General features: G+C 32.9%; 1 protein-coding gene across 1 annotated transcript; it reads right to left on the bottom strand.

Moving 5' to 3' along the window:
- Positions 1-2,074: 2,074 nt before the first annotated feature.
- LOC145800886 (glycosyl hydrolase 5 family protein-like) lies at positions 2,075-24,291 on the bottom strand. The gene is made up of 6 exons (XM_082890639.1): positions 23,866-24,291; positions 21,375-21,378; positions 21,111-21,339; positions 16,850-16,867; positions 15,636-15,813; positions 2,075-2,098 (listed from the first exon to the last, which is right to left on the bottom strand). The coding sequence occupies exons 1-6, from the start codon at positions 24,289-24,291 to the stop codon at positions 2,075-2,077; spliced, it is 879 nt and encodes a 292-aa protein (XP_082746765.1).
- Between the last annotated feature and the right edge of the window lie 233 nt (positions 24,292-24,524).

The following is a 24,524-nucleotide window of genomic DNA, read 5'->3' as shown; positions in this document are numbered from 1 at the left end:
CACATTGCTAGATATAGGATTTCAGTAAAAATTTAAAAATTTTGGGCATAATTAACCCTTTTTTTTTTTTTTTAACACTCTTAAATAGTCCATGTTTTTTTTAAGAATGTGAAATTACCGTAAGAGAGGGTGGGAGTCAAATTCCTACTCAGTTTGAGATTGTAATTATTGATGAAATTCTATTCTATCTCATTTCAAATATTAGAATCATGAAAATTTAAATTACATTTTCATTTTTTCTTCAAGATTATTGTTATTCTCCAACCCACTTAAAAGTGCAAAAACTCATAAATAACAAGCTAGCGTGTTGATTAGGGTTCTGGATTCTCTCCAATACTTTTTTCATAAAATCATCATCTAATAATTAATTAAAAAATTACAATTCAACAATTAATCATTATCACTAATTATGATTTGTAGATAAACTGTTAAATAAAGAAAGTACTGAGAAGAATTCTCTCCCATTAATTAGGGTTTATATTCATTGAAGTTGGAAACACGTCAAGTAAAAGACAAAGGCTATAACTCTCGTTGCTTTTGGGATAAGTTCGATATAATGTGGTATGGATTTTTAAGATTTTGCAAGACTTGCAAGGCAATGCATATATGTAATTTATTGCTTTTGTTATTGGTTATGTTTTTGTCATTTTTTTTTTTTTTTTTTTTGTCTACTTTGCTTCTCTTCCCTCTTTCTTCTATGCACAACTCAAATTTTAACTTTGTAAATAAATTTGATTTTTTTTTATTTTTATTTTTAAATTTTTATAAATTGATGTGACCTACAATAGTAAAATCTTGGTATTTTTTTTTTTTCTAATCAAATTTGGTTTTTTTTTTTCCCCCTCTTCATGATGTATTTGCTCTCTGTTATGACTCAAATTGATAGAAATAACAAACAATTGTGACTCAAAATTTAAATACATATCATTTACGCTTTTTGAGGGTATACTCCACTTCTAGATGAAAACATAATTAATAAGTTCAACAAATAAGAAATGTGATATATTATTCCAATAGATTCACACTTAAAATAACTTAAATGACACATAATTTTTTTATAAAACATTTTTGAATTCTTAAATTTACTGATTTCCTTTTGGACAAACACCTCCTCCAAAAATCCCTCTATTCGATTTTGAGTTTTAAAATACAGTTTTTGAGCTTGCCGTGTTTTTGTGTCTGTAGTGAATTTTTTTAATATTTTAATCAAAAAAATTTACTTACATAGCTTAGATATACTTAAAAAATAAAATATTTGAATATAAAAAATATAAAAATTCAATATATATATATATTTTATTGTGTGTATTGATTTTTTTTGAATTTCTCCAAAAATATTTTTTTTTAGATGCATCTAGGTTAAGTGCTTTTAAAAAATAATAAATAAATAAAATTTGATTAAAATATAAAATTAAAAAAAAAATCACCAAAGACAACAGAATATAAAAAATAAAAAACTCAAATATTGTATTTGGTTGCTCAACTAAAGACAAGATTAGATCCATTATGCTCTTTCAGTGCACCATCATTGGATAGAAGCACCACATGTGCACGCTACGGTAATATTAATGAAATACTAACGCTTTGCCAATGATTTTTTTAGTTAATTTTTTTAATTTTTTTAACTTGTGACTTTTTTGTTCGTTTGGTATTTAGGTCAAGTTTGGCAACTTAAAAATAATTCATATTTTTATCTTTTTTTCATCACATCACCTCTCTATTTTTCTGCACATCTTTTCATAAAAAGACAAAAAGTACACTTATTTAGGTCATCCCAAACAATCCCTCTTGATTGAATTTTTTGGCCTTTTAGCTTCGGAATAGTAGATTTTTATTTTATTTTTTTTTGTCTTTTTATGATTTTTTCACTTTTTTTTCTGTCATTTTGTGATTTTTTAGCCCAACATATTTACCAAACAACCCTTAATAATTTTTACCAATATGGTAGTGATCTATGAAGTAATAAAAAATATATAATAAATAAATAGATTGATTATAATATTATTGGTGTAAATATTCATATTCTTATTAACAAATATTTGCAAAGAAAGTTGGAAAACACATGCATGAAAATCTACAACATAAACACATTAATTATCTGCAAATGCATACATAAATACATATAAATAATCATAAAGAAAAAAATGTAAAAAGTGGCATTATATATATTATTATATAAAGTTAATACGTTAGTATGCATGTTACCTTCTTCTTTTTTCATCTAAAAAATACTATTAATAGCAATTTATATGGACCGTTATGTCCTAAATTGAAGGTAGTATTTGGTTTAATTTTTAAATTAATATTTGGATCAAAAAATCAAAAAAACATGTTTGGTTAACAAATTATTTTTTCAAAATTATTTTTCTCTCTCCTCTCTCCTTCTTTTTTTTTTTTTTATTAATAATGTAGGACAATCTTCACCGTATTTAAAAGGATTTAATTCTGTTGTGTACAAAACAACAACAAGAATAAAAGAAATAGCGAAAAGGAGAGAATATGTTTGATTACAAAAATCAAACTCGAAATAATAAATAAATAAATAAAAACCAAAACAGATTTTATTTTGTTACAAAAACAAAATTAAAATCTGAATAAATAAACAAATAAAAACAACACTGAAAGTAATTAAATAACTTACTTGATTTAATTTCTTCGAATTATTTTTCTGATCAAGTCCAGTGTTTAACACTGTGTCCTTAAGACAGATTCGTCCTCTCCACGGTGCTTTCAGAATTCGGACGTCTATCTCCCAGGATGAAATGATCTTCCACAAACAATAGCAGCACTACTAATTGTTTGCCTTACGAACACACTAAGTGTTTACACTCTTTCTTTTGAAAATAAAATGCAGCAAGATGAAGAATAGAAAACAGAAGTGAAATACGAAATTTCTGAATGTAAAATATCAAATGAGGGTGGTCCTATTTATAGATGTGAAGGTGGCTCTTCATTTTGAATTAAACAGGTATGTAACTCTTGGTTTTGAATTGAACAGGTATCATACCTGTTGGGTTTTGAATTCAAACAGATTTGAATCAATTCAAACAGATAGTAAAACGGGAAGGGCCCTGTTTGGGTGTGCACTAATTCCAAAACAGGTTATTTCTGTTTGAAACCGGGAAGGGCCCTGTTTGGGTGAACAAAAAATCCAAACCAATTTAATTTGAATTATGGATTTTATTTTAATAAAAAATAAAATTAAATTCAAATGTTTTTGGCCCAAAAAGATTAGAAGCCCAACCCAACCACACACCACGCACCCGCGCCCAGGCCCAGCCCAGCCCGACCGACCGGACGGACGGCGGCGGCGGCGCGCGCGCGCGTGTGTGGTGATTTTTGGGTCCAATGGGTCTAGCCCATTTTGCCCATAACCTCTCCCTCTAAAACACTTGGGTACCCCTTGGGGCACACCCCAAGTATCTCACCCTAAGCCTTATAAACCCTTTCAAAACCTCCCACCAAATCAATGTGGGACAAGCCAATTTACAACCTTAAGGAATTTCCACCAAAACTCCATTTCCAAGGAGCACACTTTGGCTTCAATTTCCCATTCACTCGGTAATGGTTTTGAGCAACCAAATATACCACGTGAATCACAACGTGGCATAGAACGCGTTACCACTTTGACCCGAGTAAATTGACACTCGGGGCCCACCTAAAAAATAGACCGAACTTGAGGAAAAAATAACCATTTCCAACAATCCCCCACATGAATGGAATTTGATGACAACGGAAATGCAACAATATGCAGACTTAACGAAAGAGCATAAGTCGAAAATATCTTGCATCAGGATAGGTAGTTTTCGGCTTTGAACCTTCCCTAGTGATAACCTATCGGACTTACTGGCTAACCAATGGACGCGATGCCTTGAATTGTTCAGCCGTTTGTGTAAGCCAAGACAATAGATTTCACACAAAATATCTTCTAACACATCGTGGTTCTCACTGTTGTGTTCATTTTGGCCTTGAACGCGCCTGGTTTTCATAAGTGTTTCTAGAGAATTTAGCCTTTGTATTCTCATAGAACCGGCCCCAGTTCAACACTCATATAGGTGATTCTTATTGTGAGTATCTCTTTATACTCGTCTTGATTTTATGCCTTAATCAAGATATAAGTAATCATTAAAAGCAAAGCTTATCCTTATACCCCTGCAGACAACATATGTTGCAGATATCACTCTCACCATAGGAATGGGTAGGAATTTTAATCCCTTGGTGATTTCTGGCGAGCCATACATAACTTAGTTGTCCCTTTGAACTTAGTTCTTGGGATCTCCAGTCATATAAGTAGGGTTACCATTATGACGACTCTTATGTAATAGGCTTTAATCCCATCCCCTTTGATGAACTATACACTAGCTCTTTTGTCAAACCTTTTGTTAACGGATCCGCAATATTCTCTTTAGATTTTATATAATCTATTGAGATTATTCCGTTTGACAACAATTGCCTTATGGTATTATGTCGACGACGAATATGTCGTGACTTACCATTATACATATGATTCTGTGCCCTGCCTATTGCAGATTGACTATCACAATGAATGCAAATAGCTGGCACAGGTTTTGGCCACATTGGAATGTCTTCTAAGAAGTGACGAAGCCATTCTGCTTCTTCACCTGCTTTGTCTAAAGCAATGAACTCGGATTCCATTGTGGATCGTGCGATGCATGTTTGTTTCGTGGACTTCCAAGAAACAGCAGCGCCTCCTAGAGTAAAGACATATCCACTAGTGGATTTTGAATCTTTAGTATCCGATATCCAATTGGCATCACAATAACCTTCGAGTACTGCTGGATATCGAGTAAAGTTCAAACCATGATCACCGTTTAAGAAAGCTGTCTTAACATCCATTTGATGTATTTCTAAATTAAACAACGCTGCTATAGCAATAAGCATGCGAATGGATGTTATTCTTGTCACAGGGGAATATGTGTCAAAATAATCCAGACCTTCCTTTTGTCTGTAACCTTTAACAACAAGTCTTGCTTTATACTTGTCAATTGAACCATCTGCTTTCATTTTTCTCTTGAATATCCATTTATATCCAAGAGGTTTAGAACCTGGTGGAAGATCCACCAATTCCCAAGTATGATTTTGCATAATGGATTCAATTTCATTATTAACAGCCTCTTTCCACAAAGGTGCTTCAGGACCTGTCATTGCTGCCTTAAAGCTTTGAGGTTCATTTTCTAACAAGTATGTCAGAAAATCTGGACCAAAGGATTTTGATGTTCTCGCTCTTTTACTTCGTCTTGGTTCATCATTAGTTAAATCCAGTTGGTCGAGACTATTACTAGTCTCTTGTGTTTGATTGTCATTAGTCTCTTGACTTTGTGTACAATCATAAGTTCTTTTCTGTGAACTTAATTCCTGTCCTTTCTTGTAAGGAAAGACATGTTCAAAAAACACAGCATTCCTTGACTCTATAATAGTGTTCACATTTATATCAGGTATATCTGATTTATAAGTCAGAAACCGATATGCACTACTATTCTGAGCATAACCAATAAACACACAATCTACTGTTTTTGGTCCTATCTTAGTCTTTTTAGGAACAGGTACTTCAACTTTTGCCAAACACCCCCACACTTTTAAGTATTTGTAGGAAGGTGGTCGACCTTTCCACAATTCATAAGGAATGCTTTTGGTTTTCTTGTGGGGTATTCTATTAAGAACATAATTAGCAGATAATATTGCTTCCCCCCACAAGTTCTGTGGTAAGCCTGAACTTAGTAACATGGCATTCATCATTTCTTTTAGGGTTCTATTCTTCCTTTCAGCAATTCCATTTTGCTGTGGAGAATAAGGGGCTGTAGTTTGGTGAATAATGCCATGTTGTGCACAAAATTCATTTAATGGTGCATCATATTCACCACCCCTATCACTTCTAACCATTTTAATGGTTTTACCAAGTTGATTTTCAACTTCTGTTTTGTAGAGTTTAAACATTTCTAAGGCTTCATCTTTACTTCTAAGTAAATAAACATAACAATATCTTGTGCAATCATCGATAAATGTTATGAAATACTTTTTGCCACCTCTAGTTTGAATAAACTTTAAATCACATACATCAGTGTGAATTAATTCTAGAGGTTCGGTTTTTCTTTCAATCGATTTAAATGGAGCCTTAGTTAGTTTCGCTTCTACACAAATTTCACATTTATGATTAGGATTAATTTCAAACTTTGGTATATAATCTAAACCAATTAATCTACGCAAAGCATCAAAATTCACATGTCCTAATCTACCATGCCATAAATTTGACTCAAGAATATAAACAAAAGATGTGTTATTCTTATTCATAGCAACTTTCGGTACAACTGTCATTACATTTAACTTAAAGAGACCATCACTCATGTATCCCTTACCAACATACATACCACTCTTTGTTAATACAAACTTATCAGACTCAAAAACAAGCCTAAAACCATTTTTACTTAACAAAGACCCAGAAACTAAATTCTTCCGGATGTCAGGTACATGTAGTACGTTGTTGAGGGTCAGTTCTTTCCCTGATGTCATCTTCAAGATTACTTTCCCTTGTCCAGCCACAGCAGAAGTAGAAGAATTTCCCATGAAAAGTTGTTCACCATTTGCTGCCTCATTGTAGGTAGTGAACATCTTCTTGTCCGCACATATGTGACGAGTTGCTCCAGTGTCAACCCACCACTCTTTGGGATTTCCAACCAAGTTAGCCTCAGACACCACAGCAGAAAGGTTGATGTCATTCACTCCGTCAGAGATGTAATCCAATTCTGTTACATTGGCCTGATTGGCGGTCTTCTTACTTGTACTTCCATGATTTTTTTTTAGGGCGGCGGCAGTCAGAAGCTCGATGTCCAGTTTTGCCACAGTTATAGCATTTTCCTTTGAACTTCTTGCTACTATCGCCTTGTTTAGGACCATCTCCAGTAAACTTTCTCTTTTTGTTATGTGGTTTATAAACTTGTTCAACCACATTTGCCTTGGACTCAATGGGATTTTTCCCATTCCTCTTTTCAGCCTTTCGGTTATCTTCTTCAATTCTTAACCTTACAATCAATTCATCCATAGTCATCTCTTTGCGTTTATGTTTTAAATAATTTTTGAAATCTTTCCAAGCCGGTGGTAACTTTTCCACTAAAGCTGCAACTTGGAATGACTCGCTAAGAGACATACCTTCTGAATGAATATCATGCAAAATTATTTGAAAACTTTGAACTTGAGATATTACCGTTTGGGAGTCTACCATAACAAAGTCCAGAAATTTACCGACGACAAATTTCTTCGTGCCGGCATCTTCTGTCTTGTATTTCTTCTCCAAAGAATCCCACAATTCTTTTGCTGTTTTCAGAGGACTGTATACATTATACAGCATATTGTCAAGGCCATTTAGGATGTAGTTTCTGCACAGGAAATCTGAATGTTTCCAAGCATCTACAGCGGCAACAACTTGCCGATCACTTTCACCCTCTTTAAGTGCTGGAGCCTCTTCATGGAGAAACCGGGCCAAATTAAGAGTTGTAAGATAGAACAGCATCTTCTGCTGCCATCTCTTAAACTCGGTACCATTAAATTTTTCCGGTTTTTCTCCATGATTGATTGGTACATGAACATGGTTCTGGATAGGGACCGATGTAGGTGTAACAATAGGAGTACCACTGCCAGATGCAGTTTCAGTTGTAGTAGCCATAATCTCTGATTACAAAAATCAGAAAATATTAAAACACAAATTAATTTTCTAGTTACTAAAACCAGAAAATAATTATAACAACAAAATAATTTTATTTTCCTTGTTACTAAAACTTGAAAAATAAAATATCACAAGAATTTTCTGTAATACCAAATAATATTCTGAATTGTTAATGACACCAGTATCGTACTACTAGTAGTTGTCAAAGAAAAGAGACAGTATATTACTACTATCTGTCAAATAGCATAAAACACTATTTGTTTTTCCAACCAGAATATTAATTTGAAAACACAGAAAATTAAATACAATGAAGATACCCAAAAAGGATTCTGTCTTAAGATTGTAGGACAATCTTCACTGTATTTAAAATGATTTAATTCTGTTGTGTACAAAACAACAACCAGAATATAAAGAAATAAAGAAAAGGAGAGAATATGTTTGATTACAAAAATCAAACTCGAAATAAAAATAAATAAATAAAAACAAAACAGATTTTATTTTGTTACAAAAACAAAATTAAAATCTGAATAAATAAACAAATAAAAACAACACTGAAAGTAATTAAATAACTTACTTGATTTAATTTCTTTGAATTATTTTTTCTGATCAAGTCCAGTGTTTAACACTGTCTCCTTAAGACAGATTCGTCCTCTCCACGGTGCTTTCAGAATTTGGACGTCTATCTCCCAGGATAAAATGATCTACTACAAACAATAGCAGCACTACAAATTGTTTGCCTTACGAACACACTAAGTGTTTACACTCTTTCTGACAAGTAAATAATGCAGCAAAATGAAGAGGAAGTTTGCAGAATTATGAAGGACGAAAATTAGAGTTACAAAATCCAAATGAGGGTGGTCCTATTTATAGATGTGAAGGTGGCTCTTGGATTTGAAATAAACAGGTATGTAACTCTTGGTTTTGAATTGAACAGGTATCATACCTGTTGGATTTTGAATTCAAACAGATTTGAATTAATTCAAACAGATAGTAAAACGGGAAGGGCCCTGTTTGGGTGTGCATTAATTCCAAAACAGTTTATTTCTGTTTGAAACCGGGAAGGGCCCTGTTTGGATGAACAAATAATCCAAACCAATTTAATTTGAATTATGGATTTTATTTTAATAAAAAATAAAATTAAATTCAAATGTTTTTGGCCCAAAAAGATTAGAAGCCCAACCCAACCACACACCACGCACCCGCGCCCAAGCCCAGGCCCAGCCCAGCCCGCCCGACCGGACGGACGGCGGCGGCGGCGCGCGCGTGTGGTGATTTTTGGGTCCAATGGGTCTAGCCCATTTTGCCCATAACCTCTCCCTTTAAAACACTTGGGTACCCCTTGGGGCACACCCCAAGTATCTCACCCTAAGCCTTATAAACCCTTTCAAAACCTCCCACCAAATCAATGTGGGACAAGCCAATTTACAACCTTAAGGAATTTCCACCAAAACTCCATTTCCATGGAGCACACTTTGGCTTCAATTTCCCATTCACTCGGTAATGGTTTTGAGCAACCAAATATACCACGTGAATCACAACGCGGCATAGAACGCGTTACCACTTTGACCCGAGTAAATTGACACTCGGGGCCCACCTAAAAAATAGACCGAACTTGAGGAAAAATTAACCATTTCCAACAATCCCCCACATGAATGGAATTTGATGACAACGGAAATGCAACAATATGCAGACTTAACGAAAGAGCATAAGTCGAAAATATCTTGCATCAGGATAGGTAGTTTTCGGCTTTGAACCTTCCCTAGTGATAACCTATCGGACTTACTGGCTAACCAATGGACGCGATGCCTTGAATTGTTCAGCCGTTTGTGTAAGCCAAGACAATAGATTTCACACAAAATATCTTCTAACACATCGTGGTTCTCACTGTTGTGTTCATTTTGGCCTTGAACGCGCCTGGTTTTCATAAGTGTTTCTAGAGAATTTAGCCTTTGTATTCTCATAGAACCGGCCCCAGTTCAACACACATATAGGTGATTCTTATTGTGAGTATCTCTTTATACTCGTCTTGATTTTATGTCTTAATCAAGATATAAGTAATCATTAAAAGCAAAGCTTATCCTTATACCCCTGCAGACAACATATGTTGCAGATATCACTCTCACCATAGGAATGGGTAGGAATTTTAATCCCTTAGTGATTTCTGGCGAGCCATACATAACTTAGTTGTCCCTTTGAACTTAGTTCTTGGGATCTCCAGTCATATAAGTAGGGTTACCATTATGACGACTCTTATGTAATAGGCTTTAATCCCATCCCCTTCGATGAACTATACACTAGCTCTTTTGTCAAACCTTTTGTTAACGGATCCGCAATATTCTCTTTAGATTTTATATAATCTATTGAGATTATTCCGTTTGACAACAATTGCCTTACGGTATTATGTCGACGACGAATATGTCGTGACTTACCGTTATACATGTGATTCTGTGCCCTGCCTATTGCAGATTGACTATCACAATGAATGCAAATAGCTGGCACAGGTTTTGGCCACATTGGAATGTCTTCTAAGAAGTGACGAAGCCATTCTGCTTCTTCACCTGCTTTGTCTAAAGCAATGAACTCGGATTCCATTGTGGATCGTGCGATGCACGTTTGTTTCGTGGACTTCCAAGAAACAGCAGCGCCTCCTAGAGTAAAGACATATCCACTAGTGGATTTTGAATCTTTAGTATCCGATATCCAATTGGCATCACAATAACCTTCGAGTACTGCTGGATATCGAGTAAAGTTCAAACCATGATCACGAGTAAATCTTAGATATCTAAGAACACGAATAATCGCTTTCCAATGGTCTTCTCCAGGGTTACTAGTGTACCTACTCAATTTACTTATAGCATAAGCTATATCAGGACGAGTACAATTCATTAGGTACATTAGGCTTCCAATGATTTGGGAGTATTTTAACTGAGACACTGCATCACCTTTATTTTTCGATAAATAAAGACTGATGTCTACAGGTGTTCTAGCTAAATTCAAATCATCCTTGATAAATTTATCAAGAATTTTCTCAATATAATGAGATTGAGATAATGCATATCCGTCAGATGTTTTAGTAATTTTCATTCCTAATATAACATCTGCGACCCCCATATCTTTCATATCAAATCTTTTGTTAAGCATCTGCTTAGTTGATTTGATCATGTTCTGACTGCTTCCAATGATAAGCATGTCATCCACATAAAGACAAACTATGACATATCCTTGGTCAGTGTTTTTAACATAGACGCATTTGTCACATTCGTTTATCTTAAACCCATTAGTAAGCATTGCATGATCAAATTTTTCATGCCATTGCTTAGGTGCTTGTTTTAATCCATAAAGGGATTTTACAAGTCGACAAACTTTCTTTTCTTGCCCTGATACTACAAACCCTTCGGGTTGTTCCATATAGATCTCTTCATTTAGATCACCGTTTAAGAAAGCTGTCTTAACATCCATTTGATGTATTTCTAAATTAAACAACGCTGCTATAGCAATAAGCATGCGAATGGATGTTATTCTTGTCACAGGGGAATATGTGTCAAAATAATCCAGACCTTCCTTTTGTCTGTAACCTTTAACAACAAGTCTTGCTTTATACTTGTCAATTGAACCATCTGCTTTCATTTTTCTCTTGAATATCCATTTATATCCAAGAGGTTTAGAACCTGGTGGAAGATCCACCAATTCCCAAGTATGATTTTGCATAATGGATTCAATTTCATTATTAACAGCCTCTTTCCACAAAGGTGCTTCAGGACCTGTCATTGCTGCCTTAAAGCTTTGAGGTTCATTTTCTAACAAGTATGTCAGAAAATCTGGACCAAAGGATTTTGATGTTCTCGCTCTTTTACTTCGTCTTGGTTCATCATTAGTTAAATCCTGTTGGTCGAGACTATTACTAGTCTCTTGTGTTTGATTGTCATTAGTCTCTTGACTTTGTGTACAATCATAAGTTCTTTTCTGTGAACTTAATTCCTGTCCTTTCTTGTAAGGAAAGACATGTTCAAAAAACACAGCATTCCTTGACTCTATAATAGTGTTCACATTTATATCAGGTATATCTGATTTATAAGTCAGAAACCGATATGCACTACTATTCTGAGCATAACCAACAAACACACAATCTACTGTTTTTGGTCCAATTTTAGTCTTTTTAGGAACAGGTACTTCAACTTTTGCCAAACACCCCCACACTTTTAAGTATTTGTAGGAAGGTGGTCGACCTTTCCACAATTCATAAGGAATGCTCTTGGTTTTCTTGTGGGGTATTCTATTAAGAACATAATTAGCAGACAATATTGCTTCCCCCCACAAGTTCTGTGGTAAGCCTGAACTTAGTAACATGGCATTCATCATTTCTTTTAGAGTTCTATTCTTCCTTTCAGCAATTCCATTTTGCTGTGGAGAATAAGGGGCTGTAGTTTGGTGAATAATGCCATGTTGTGCACAAAATTCATTTAATGGTGCATCATATTCACCACCCCTATCACTTCTAACCATTTTAATGGTTTTACCAAGTTGATTTTCAACTTCTGTTTTGTAGAGTTTAAACATTTCTAAGGCTTCATCTTTACTTCTAAGTAAATAAATATAACAATATCTTGTGCAATCATCGATAAATGTTATGAAATACTTTTTGCCACCTCTAGTTTGAATAAACTTTAAATCACATACATCAGTGTGAATTAATTCTAGAGGTTCGGTTTTTCTTTCAACCGATTTAAATGGAGCCTTAGTTAGTTTTGCTTCTACACAAATTTCACATTTATGATTAGGATTAATTTCAAACTTTGGTATATAATCTAAACCAATTAATCTACGCAAAGCATCAAAATTCACATGTCCTAATCTACCATGCCATAAATTTGACTCAAGAATATAAACAAAAGATGTGTTATTCTTATTCATAGCAACTTTCGGTACAACTGTCATTACATTTAACTTAAAGAGACCATCACTCATGTATCCCTTACCAACATACATACCACTCTTTGTTAATACAAACTTATCAGACTCAAATACAAGCCTAAAACCATTTTTACTTAACAAAGACCCAGAAACTAAATTCTTCCGGATGTCAGGTACATGTAGTACGTTGTTGAGGGTCAGTTCTTTCCCTGATGTCATCTTCAAGATTACTTTCCCTTGTCCAGCCACAGCAGAAGTAGAAGAATTTCCCATGAAAAGTTGTTCACCATTTGCAGCCTCATTGTAGGTAGTGAACATCTTCTTGTCCGCACATATGTGACGAGTTGCTCCAGTGTCAACCCACCACTCTTTGGGATTTCCAACCAAGTTAGCCTCAGACACCACAGCAGAGAGGTTGATGTCATTCACTCCGTCAGAGATGTAATCCAATTCTGTTACATTGGCCTGATTGGTGGTCTTCTTACTTGTACTTCCATGATTCTTTTTAGGGCGGTGGCAGTCAGAAGCTCGATGTCCAGTTTTGCCACAGTTATAGCATTTTCCTTTGAACTTCTTGCTACTATCGCCTTGTTTAGGACCATCTCCAGTAAACTTTCTCTTTTTGTTATGTGGTTTATGAACTTGTTCAACCACATTTGCCTTGGACTCAATGGGATTTTTCCCATTCCTCTTTTCAGCCTTTCGGTTATCTTCTTCAATTCTTAATCTTACAATCAATTCATCCATAGTCATCTCTTTGCGTTTATGTTTTAAATAATTTTTGAAATCTTTCCAAGCCGGTGGTAACTTTTCCACTAAAGCAGCGACTTGGAATGACTCGCTAAGAGACATACCTTCTGAATGAATATCATGCAAAATTATTTGAAAACTTTGAACTTGAGATATTACCGTTTGGGAGTCTACCATAACAAAGTCCAGAAATTTACCGACGACAAATTTCTTCGTGCCGGCATCTTCTGTCTTGTATTTCTTCTCCAAAGAATCCCACAATTCTTTTGCTGTTTTCAGAGGACTGTATACATTATACAGCATATTGTCAAGGCCATTTAGGATGTAGTTTCTGCACAGGAAATCTGAATGTTTCCAAGCATCTACAGCGGCAACAACTTGCCGATCACTTTCACCCTCTTTAAGTGCTGGAGCCTCTTCATGGAGAAACCGGGCCAAATTAAGAGTTGTAAGATAGAACAGCATCTTCTGCTGCCATCTCTTAAACTCGGTACCATTAAATTTTTCCGGTTTTTCTCCATGATTGATTGGTACATGAACATGGTTCTGGATAGGGACCGATGTAGGTGTAAAATAGGAGTACCACTGCCAGATGCAGTTTCAGTTGTAGTAGCCATAATCTCTGATTACAAAAATCAGAAAATATTAAAACACAAATTAATTTTCTAGTTACTAAAACCAGAAAATAATTATAACAACAAAATAATTTTATTTTCCTTGTTACTAAAACTTGAAAAATAAAATATCACAAGAATTTTCTGTAATACCAAATAATATTCTGAATTGTTAATGACACCAGTATCGTACTACTAGTAGTTGTCAAAGAAAAGAGACAGTATATTACTACTATCTGTCAAATAGCATAAATCACTATTTGTTTTTCCAACCAGAATATTAATTTGAAAACACAGAAAATCAAATACAATGAAGATACCCAAAAAGGTGTCTGTCTTAAGATTGTTTGACAATCTTCACTGTATTTAAAAGGATTTAATTCTGTTGTGTACAAAACAACAACAAGAATAAAAGAAATAGAGAAAAGGAGAGAATATGTTTGATTACAAAAATCAAACTCGAAATAAAAATAAATAAATAAAAACAGATTTTATTTTGTTACAAAAACAAAATTAAAAATCTGAATAAATAAACAAATAAAAACAACACTGAAAGTAATTAAATAACTTACTTGATTTAATTTGTTCGAATTGTTTTTCTGATCAAGTCCAGTGTTTAACACTGTGTCCTTAAGACAGATTCGTCCTCTCCACGGTGCTTTCAGAATTCGGACGTCTATCTCCCAGGATGAAATGATCTTCCACAAACAATAGCAGCACTACTAATTGTTTGCCTTACGAACACACTAAGTGTTTACACTCTTTCTTTTGAAAATAAAATGCAGCAAGATGAAGAATAGAAAACAGAAGTGAAATACGAAATTTCTGAATGTAAAATATCAAATGAGGGTGGTCCTATTTATAGATGTGAAGGTGGCTCTTCATTTTGAATTAAACAGGTATGTAACTCTTGGTTTTGAATTGAACAGGTATCATACCTGTTGGGTTTTGAATTCAAACAGATTTGAATCAATTCAAACAGATAGTAAAACGGGAAGGGCCCTGTTTGGGTGTGCACTAATTCCAAAACAGGTTATTTCTGTTTGAAACCGGGAAGGGCCCTGTTTGGGTGTGCACTAATTCCAAAACAGGTTATTTCTGTTTGAAACCGGGAAGGGCCTTGTTTGGATGAACAAAAAATCCAAACCAATTTAATTTGAATTATGGATTTTATTTTAATAAAAAATAAAATTAAATTCAAATGTTTTTGGCCCAAAAAGATTAGAAGCCCAACCCAACCACACACCACGCACCCGCGCCCAGGCCCAGCCCAGCCCGCCCGACCGACCGGACGGACGGCTGCAGCGGCGCGCGCGCGTGTGGTGATTTTTGGGTCCAATGGGTCTAGCCCATTTTGCCCATAACCTCTCCCTCTAAAACACTTGGGTACCCCTTGGGGCACACCCCAAGTATCTCACCCTAAGCCTTATAAACCCTTTCAAAACCTCCCACCAAATCAATGTGGGACAAACCAATTTACAACCTTAAGGAATTTCCACCAAAACTCCATTTCCAAGGAGCACACTTTGGCTTCAATTTCCCATTCACTCGGTAATGGTTTTGAGCAACCAAATATACCACGTGAATCACAACGCGGCATAGAACGCGTTACCACTTTGACCCGAGTAAAACGACACTCGGGGCCCACCTAAAAAATAGACCGAACTTGAGGAAAAATTAACCATTTCCAACACAAAAAACCCATACGAATGTACCTCGAATACTAGCTTTCCTTTGAAGGTTAGGTTCACTGGACGGTTGAGAAGGAATGATAAATTTGTATTAAAACTCAATCCTGAGAGAATGACAAGAACGTCAGGATTTACTGCATGAACTGCTTCTGCACCTTTTTGCATGTACCTAACAGATTTTCTAAAGATCAGTTACTATATATAAATAGAATGCTGGACTTGGTGTCGAAACATTTGTTTGCTTCTCCTTAGGCCACATGTTTCTCATTTTTCTATTTAAAACAAATATATATATATATATATTATATAGAGAAGTGTATGAGACTTGAAACTAATATATCAGTATTCTTATTGCTTGAGCTTTACACATATTATGATATTAAATTTATTATTATTTGTTTTTATTTTTCTTTATTTGAATTGCATACGTATCGCGGTTCTACTTTTAAAAGAAAAATTATACAGCAATATGCTCAAAACTCTAAATCAAGATCTTGAGTCCAAAAAAAAAAAAAAACTCTTACCACTTGAGAAACACATATTAATATGATATTAAAGTAAAGAGTCAGCCCAAACTAGTAAACTACATTCTTTACAGTTTGGACCAAGCCCATGAACAATAAGACCATGTTTAAAAAAGAGGGTTGCTAATAACATTTATCATTTTATTTTGGATTTTCTTTTTTTTTTTTTAATTCTAATGTAGTCTAAAGATAAAATTCAATTTCTATCCTCATTCTTAACCTTTTAACCCTAATTTTCCATACCCTAACCCTAATTTTGTCACCTTCTGCAGCCACTGTTAACCCTGTTCATTGTCGTCGCCACTCCCTGCACCAACTAGCTAGTTGCCATCGCCTCCTCTCCTTTCTTCTTCTTCTTCTCCTCTCATCTCCTCTCCTCTCCTCTACCCACTACCGCCACTACCTCTTTTTCTTTCTTTTTCTTCATCTGCAAAACTCCAACCTAGTATCCCCCTCCTCTCCCTTCTTCTTCTTCTTCCCTCCCCTGCTCTTCTACCCTTCATTGCCGCATCTTCTTCTCTTTTTTTTCATTTTTTCCCATCGCAAATTCCCTCCCCGTCGTAAAACTCTTCCAATACCTCCGCGAACCCTAGATCTAAGGAGAAAGATAAGAGAAGAAGGAAGTGGAATGTGTGGAAGGTAGGAGATGTTGAGAGACAATGACAATCACGGCCTAGCGACAAAAGCCATAGCGGTGGCCTAACGATAGAAGTGCTGGAGTTGTTTGATTCGATTTTGGAGACAGATGAGGTAGTGTGATGGTGGTTTGTCGAATATGAGATAAAGGAAGAGAAAAAAAAAAAGAAAAAAGAAGAAGGATAGGATATGGGTTGGGAGGCAATGACAGTGGTGCCGGAGGCGGTGATTGGAAGTGGGGTTAGGGTTTGGATTTGGGATTAGGGGTATAATTGGTATTAAGGTAGGAGTTCAAAGAGAAAATGATAGGGACCTATTTTACTAGGGGGGGTTCAATGAATTGGGAGTCCAAATTAATGAGGTTTTAAAAAGTATTCATGTCTCATTATTCATCTATGGGTAAATTACGCTTTCACTCCCTAATGTTTTTTCTCATTTTGCTCGTAAAGAAAAGATTCTCACAATATACCCCGCTAAAATATGGTTCATTTCCGATTTTGCCCCATTTTGACATAGACGTTTTAATTTGGACGAGTAGTATAAACACCAAAATAATATTTTTTAGGAAAATTTACCCATAAGTCCTAGTTTCTGAAAAGTTGAACCATTTAGTCCTAAAAGTTTTCTTATACTCCATTTAGTCCCATTTGCACATCAATCTAATGTTCGAAACATTAATCTGATGTTTGGAATCTAATGTTCGAAACATTAATCTGATGTTCGAAATCTAATATTCGAAACATTAATATGATATTTGAAACATTGTAATGGGACCTTTCAGTGTATAAGAAAACTTTTAAGACTAAACAGTGTATAAGTTATTAATTTAGGATTTATTGGTGCATTCCCCTTTTTTTAAATTTTTAAAAATATTTTTTTCCCCTCAAAAAATATAAAATTATATAAAAATCCTGAGTGTTTTTTTATTTATTATTTTTTTACTAAATTAATTATTAGTTTTTTTCATAAAAATTTAGAAATTATATTCTAAAAATTAAACCAAACAAAATCCAAATGTATTGACACTATTAAGGCCAAACAGGAAACACTATAAAAAGTCGAGTAATGTTAGAAATTTTAAAAATTTTATCAAAATTTCTATTAAATATCTCACATGAGTGTGGGTCTCATATCTATATGAGACATTTGATAAAAAATTTGATAAATTTTCTGAGATTTCTACCATTTTTGCTAAAAGTCCCAATAGAAATGGGTTCCCAACCATTAAACAAATAGAAGACAATGATACTTGTAGTCAACACTAATTTGGGGTAAAATACAGGAAATTATATTATTGTTTAAATGAAATACCACAAACAATCAAAGAAATCAATACGAAATCAACTTTTCAAAAATCCCAGATCAACCTAAGACAACTCAGAAAAGACAAAATCAAAACAATAACAACCCATTCCTCACTTGGCTTTAAGAAGGAAAAAAAAAATCACAATCTGCCAAACATCAACATTTAGAAAATTATTCAAAATTTAAATCTACTGTGTATATTTAAACTTTATATAGTAGGAGTCATACTCATAATTAATTCGATCTACATATTTTAAATTTTAAATTTTAAATATTTTTTAAGTAACAACATTAATGATTCATGGGGTGACAAGTACAATTTTGTTATGCAAATAACATTTTTAAAATATTTATTCAGTAATCTAGAATATTATATAGTATTATCCATGTAATGCTCTACGTAGCCGGAAAATATGACAATTTTGAATCCCATCTTTATTAGGGAAATTTATTTGGTAGTTGAGAAATAAGGATGGTTGACCTAGTGTGTGTTACGATTGCTCATTTATCAAGAATACTATATAAATAATGTCACGTGATATTTTAAAACAACTTTATGATTATTAGAGAAAATTACACACACACACACAAAAATGGAGTTTGACCATTGTAACAAAACAAACTATGGGGTTTTAATTTTGTTAATTTAAACTCTAATTTTTTAATTTATTTTTAATCTAAACCATCAGCCTATTTCCATTAAGTAAAACGACTAAAAAGTGATATTTTGGTCATTAAACTCAATATATATATATACATAATGTCTAAAATATTATTTTTTGCTGAATTTAATAACTAATATATCTTCTTCTTCTTCTTCTTCTTATTAGTTTTACTTAACAAAAATAAACAAATAGTATACAATGAAAATAAATCAAACGTTTAGGAATTAAATTGACAAAATTAAAAATTTGGGTCTGGCTTTGGTCCAGTCCGCCATCGGACTGGACTGTGTTGTTGGGCCCATGGGGGCCCATCACGAGTCCCGTTTTGAAAATCTGAACCGTTCAATGTGTAGAACTCGTCGAGTACTATATGCCTGTGAAAAATCACGTTGATCGAATATCGATAGCTATGTGATCAAATCAGTTTTGTATAAAAAAAAATGGACGGTGAATAAATTAACGGTTGATAAAAAAAACTATTTTGATCACATAGCTATCGATATCTGGTTAACGTGATTTTTCACAGACATATAATACTCGATGAGTTCTACACATTGAACGGTTCAGATTTTCAAAACAAGACCCGTGGTGGGCCCCCACAGGCCCAACAGCACGGTCCAGTCTGATGGTGGACTGAACCAAAGCTAGGCCCTAAAAATTTTGAATTTATTTTATAGGAAAAATTAGCAGTACATTCTCGTTATAGTTTAGGTAGTAGAAAAGGTCCAAGATAATTTACCTTCTTAGTTAAAATCCCTCAGTGTTATTATTTTGCTAGTTTAGGTCCTTCATCCCACCTTTTACATTATTTAAGTGATTTCAAAATTTGAAAATTTAATAACTTTTAATTTACATCCTTATTTTTTATAAAATTTATATTTTTGTAATCTTATTGATAAATGTTTCAAACAAAATTCATGAGTACTATAAAATTCCGAAGAAAAAAAGAGTCATGAAATTTCACTGACTCACTGACTTGGTTATTGAAATTTCACTAACCAGTCGAAATTTCACTGATCTATTTAGTCATCGAAATTTCACTGACCTAGACTTAGGCCTCATTTAGGAACATGCTTTTTTAGTAACTTTTTGACTTTTTGGCTAAAATATGATATAAAAAACACTAGTATATTTGGAATGATTTTTTGATTTTTTACGAAAAGATGTGCAAAAAGTAAAGAAAAAATGGAATCTTTGACTTTTTAGTATGAGCTGTTGGCTTTTTTATTTTTTTTAGTAACTTTTTGACTTTTTGACTAAAATGGTCAGTTCCCAAACGAGGCCTTAGTCACCAAAATTTCACTAACTAACTAAAATTTTGTCTACTTTTATTTTTAAAATTTTGTAGTCATCATGGATCTTATTTTACAGATCTTGATGAAGTAATTCTGAAAATACAAATTTTATAAATAATAAAAAAAAAAAGATCTAGATTAAAATTTATTGAATTTTAAAATTTTCAAAAGAGTTAAGAAAAGGTTATAAAATTTTGTCACTATGAGTTTTAGAGAACCTAAACTAATATAAAAAATTATGTTGTTTTTATCCTTCTAAAAAAAATATGGGTTAATTACACTAATAGTCCCTATAGTTTGGGACTTGTGTCACTTTGGTCCCTGACTTTTTAATTGTAACACATTTGACCTTGAATTTTGAATCTTGCTCCAAATAAGGACAATTGAAAATATTATTAGATTTTTCAAGGGTAATATCGTCAATTTGATAAAATATAAACTAATTTGACAAAAATAAATGTCAAAAAAATATTTTAATTTTTTTAAAATTATTTTTATCCACCAATGATAAAATTATGCAAAATTAATAAAAATTATATGATTAATTTTTTTAAATTAATTTTACATGATCATCATCCAAACACATAATAAAAATTAATTTGGTAAAAATAAATAAATAAATGTCTAAAAGATTTATCAATTTTACATAATTTTATTTTTAGTAGGTAGAAATAATTTTTAAAAATTAAAAAATATTTGTTTGACATTTATTTTTGTCAAATTAGTTTATATTTTATCAAATTGATAATTTTACCCTTGAAAAATCTAATTATATATTCAATTGTCTTTATTTGGAATAAGATTCAAAATTCAGAGTCAAATATGTCACAATTAAAAAGTTAGAGATTAAAGTGACACAAATACTAAACTATAGAAAGTATTTGTATAAATTGCCCAAAAAATATTACTAGTAACTTAAACTAAAAACCTTCTTATTATTGGCATTCTCTTTGCGGCCACGAAGTTTATGAGATTTTATTTTTCTTCTTTCTAATCATTAAAATTTGTTTAAGTATAAAAGAATATTATTATTTCCTGTACCAATTCTCTTTGCGGCCACAAAGTTCATTCCTCAAGCTTATCCCAACAACATAGGGGGTGCCCTTAAACAAAGAGGCCATCACGGTTAGACCTTTGATCCAAAGGTCAGGATTGAAGTACTGGTCTCCAAAGAATCCACTGCCGTCCGATTTGTCGCAACACCAACCAGGCTTGCTTATGTGATTGTCCAAAATCACCATTACTTTGTTATTCCCAAGGCTTGACACCACTGCGGCACTGCCTAATAGATTCAACAATCCAAACACTCCTTAAAAAAATATATTGCAAAAAGTTATGAGTAAATTACACTTTGTCCCTTTTATATTTTACCACTTTTTTATTTTAACCCTTAAATTTATTTTTTTCACTTTGACTCTTCATCTGTTAATTTTTTTTTTCAATTTGCTCCTAAAATTAGTTTCCATTCAAAATTACATTGAGATTTAAGTTTATGACAAAGGTATTAGTTATATATAATAAAATATTTTTATACCATGTTACTGTCAACAGTGGCGAAACTAAGAAATTAAATCAGATGGAGCACTTATCAATTACAACATTAAAAGTTTTTACAAAAATATTTTACATAAATTTTTACGATTGATTTCAATATATATATATATATATATAAGTTTTAAAATAAATTATATTATGATAAAGTAATTTTTTATACAAAATTTGAGTAAAAATTCAATATAATAGTAATATCGCGTCATTATTGACATATGATATCACCAACCAATAGTAAAGAAATACATAGGGGATGAACTCTACATGTCAAATGTAATTAACAATCCAATAAATTTCATATCTTCATTGAGATTAATTATGTTTGCATGTCAATAATAATAGACATCATCATTATATTAAAATTTTCATAGATAATAATATGATTTATCATAATCTCTTTATTTTTAATTAAAACAACCATTATTATTCTCATAATTTTAAAAATGTCATTGAAATTTCACTCTAAATAATATTTATACAATTTTTTATTTAAAATATTTTATTCATGTTTAAAAAAAAAATTCCAAAACCCAAGGGGAGCATGTGACGCCCCTAGGCCGTACATGCCTCTGCTACTAACTGTCAATGTGTAATTTTTTGTCTAATTTTTTTTTAAAAATTAGTTTTAAGAGTAAATTGGAAAAAACTTAAAACATGAAGGATCAAAATGAAAAATGGTCAAACATAAAGGGGATTAAGAGTAATTTATCCAAAAGTTAAATACACCTCTTAAGATTTAACTAAAATATTAATTACTTTGTATAATTTTGAAATCACATAAAAAATAATCCCTTTCATTAATCAATCATTAAGTTAATTAATAATCTTTAGTGATATCAATAATATTTTTCAATTAACATTTTTGATAATTTTATTGTTGTATAAGCAAATAGTCACGAATTTCATTATTTTACTCTGTTATGCTGTGTTTGGTTAGAGGATTTGGGAAGAGATTTGGAAAGGGAAAGAGAAAAGGTGTGTGAAACTATGTGAAATTTAGGCATATTTTATTCTCATTTCACCTACCTTTTCTATTTCCCTTTTCAAATCCCTCCTCAAATCCCCCAACTAAACACAGTATTAATGACAAATTTTGAAAAAAAATGATTTATAATTTCCAGAAGTATAATGGACAATTTATATTTTAAACTTTAATGTTGTGTTTGGTTGGGGGATTTGAGGAGGGATTTGGAAAGGGAAAGGGAAAAGATGTGTGAAACTATGTGAAATGTAGGTATATTTTTTTTCACATTTCACTTACCTTTTTCATTTCTCTTTCCAAATCTCTCCTCAAATCCCTCAACTAAACACAGCATAAAGAGTACATTTGTAATGTTATATCTTGAAAAGAATACTATAGTTGAATTTCATTTTAAATACAGGCCTTACTGTACAAATTTTAAATCCGCACCACGTCATTTTTTGGGATAAATTTCTTAACCATTTGTATAGATGGTTTGGTCCCCTTCCTTTCACTAACATCAATGCTAAGGATGTTGAAAATATTCCAATAAAACATTATGCAGTTGGCTTTTATTTTAAGTATGGTCCTTACTGTACAAATTCTAAATTCGGACCACATCATTTTTTGTGATAGCAGTTGGAACAATTCTTGGTACTCTTTATTTTTTATTAGTTAAAGTATAAAAAATATACTTATACTTTTTATTTTATCTAAATTAATTTTTTATTTATGTATTCTAACGTTACTATATATTTTATCTATTTATTCATACAAACTGATTAAAAGAGTTTCTCAACACTCTCCAAATATAACTAACTTGAAAACTCTTAATAAAATAACTATGACAGTAAATAGTCCATCAGAGATGAGAGTTAATAAAAATACAGTTATGCTTGTTTAGTTAGAAGATTTGGAGGAGATTTAAAAAGTAAAAGAAAAAAAGTGTGTGCAACTAAGTGAAACATAAATATGTTTTATTCACATTTTACTTACTTTTTCTATTTCCTTTTTCAAATCCCTCTTCAAATCCTTCAACCAAAGATAATATTAAATTTTCTTTTTGCAAATCCCTCCTCAAATTCTCCAACCAAACGCAACATTAAAGTGTATTTTGAAGATGCTCCAGAAATCACTCTCATCCATAAATTGTAGGTCATGATCAAACAAGCAATAACACAATCAAAACAAAATGTCATCTTTCATGCTCTCTTTCTCAATTGATTCCCTTCCCAAGTATACCACCATGTGAATATATACAATTTTCCCAGAAAAGAAAATTACCTGGAAAGCACTGATAAGGCTGTGATCAATGATGGAAGGGTTGTTGGCTTGAAAACCAGCAATGGATTCAGTCAAACCAAGGTTCCTAAAAGAGTGTCTAACAGTTGTGTTAGCCAATGAATCATTGGTTGCCAAGAAAAGAGGCCAAGTGAGTCTAACACAGTTGAATCCCATTGACACAATCTTCTTTGAGATTGAATCAATGGATTGTTTACTAAGTCCCTCTGCCACCACGGCATCCAGATGAGCAGCCCAATTCACACAGGCAAGCTTCACGCGCTGCCCTGTTTCGTCCACGATCCACCGTGAATTGGTGGAGAGTGGAAGCGCCGCCACGGGCTGTGGTGGTGCTATGGTGGCGCTGAGGAAGATGACTGTAAGAGAGAGAAAGGGTAGGAGAGAGACCACATAAGGGAACTTTCCCATGTTGATTTTCTTTCCTTTGGATATATTGCTCTCTTCTAAGTCTTATATTTATATGAAGGTAGTCTTTGGTTCTTTCTTATCTTTTTGTTTAATTTTTTTTTTTTTTTTACTGTTTGCTCTACTGGATGGGGCCTGAGATTTGGAAGTTTGCTTTTAAATTTCTTGATGAAGAATGGTAAAAGGGTGGCGTTAATATATTTTTTAATTTAAATTAATGTAATAATTATAAATAG

The sequence above is a fragment of the Camellia sinensis genome, chromosome 10 (assembly GCF_055761805.1).
Source record: "Camellia sinensis isolate YWXY chromosome 10, ASM5576180v1, whole genome shotgun sequence".
Taxonomy (NCBI): domain Eukaryota; kingdom Viridiplantae; phylum Streptophyta; class Magnoliopsida; order Ericales; family Theaceae; genus Camellia; species Camellia sinensis.
The sequence above is the reverse complement of the archived record's forward strand: the minus strand, read 5'-3'. Positions and strand labels throughout refer to the sequence as shown.

Excerpts from the sequence above, each read along its gene's own strand:
- LOC145800886 (XM_082890639.1), bottom strand. The coding sequence starts at position 24,291 with ATGGGAAAGTTCCCTTATGTGGTCTCTCTCCTACCCTTTCTCTCTCTT. Across the intron at positions 2,099-15,635 it reads GGTTTTTTGTGTTGGAAATG|ATAATTAATGTGTTTATGTT; the intron begins GTTAATTTTTCC and ends ATGCATTTGCAG.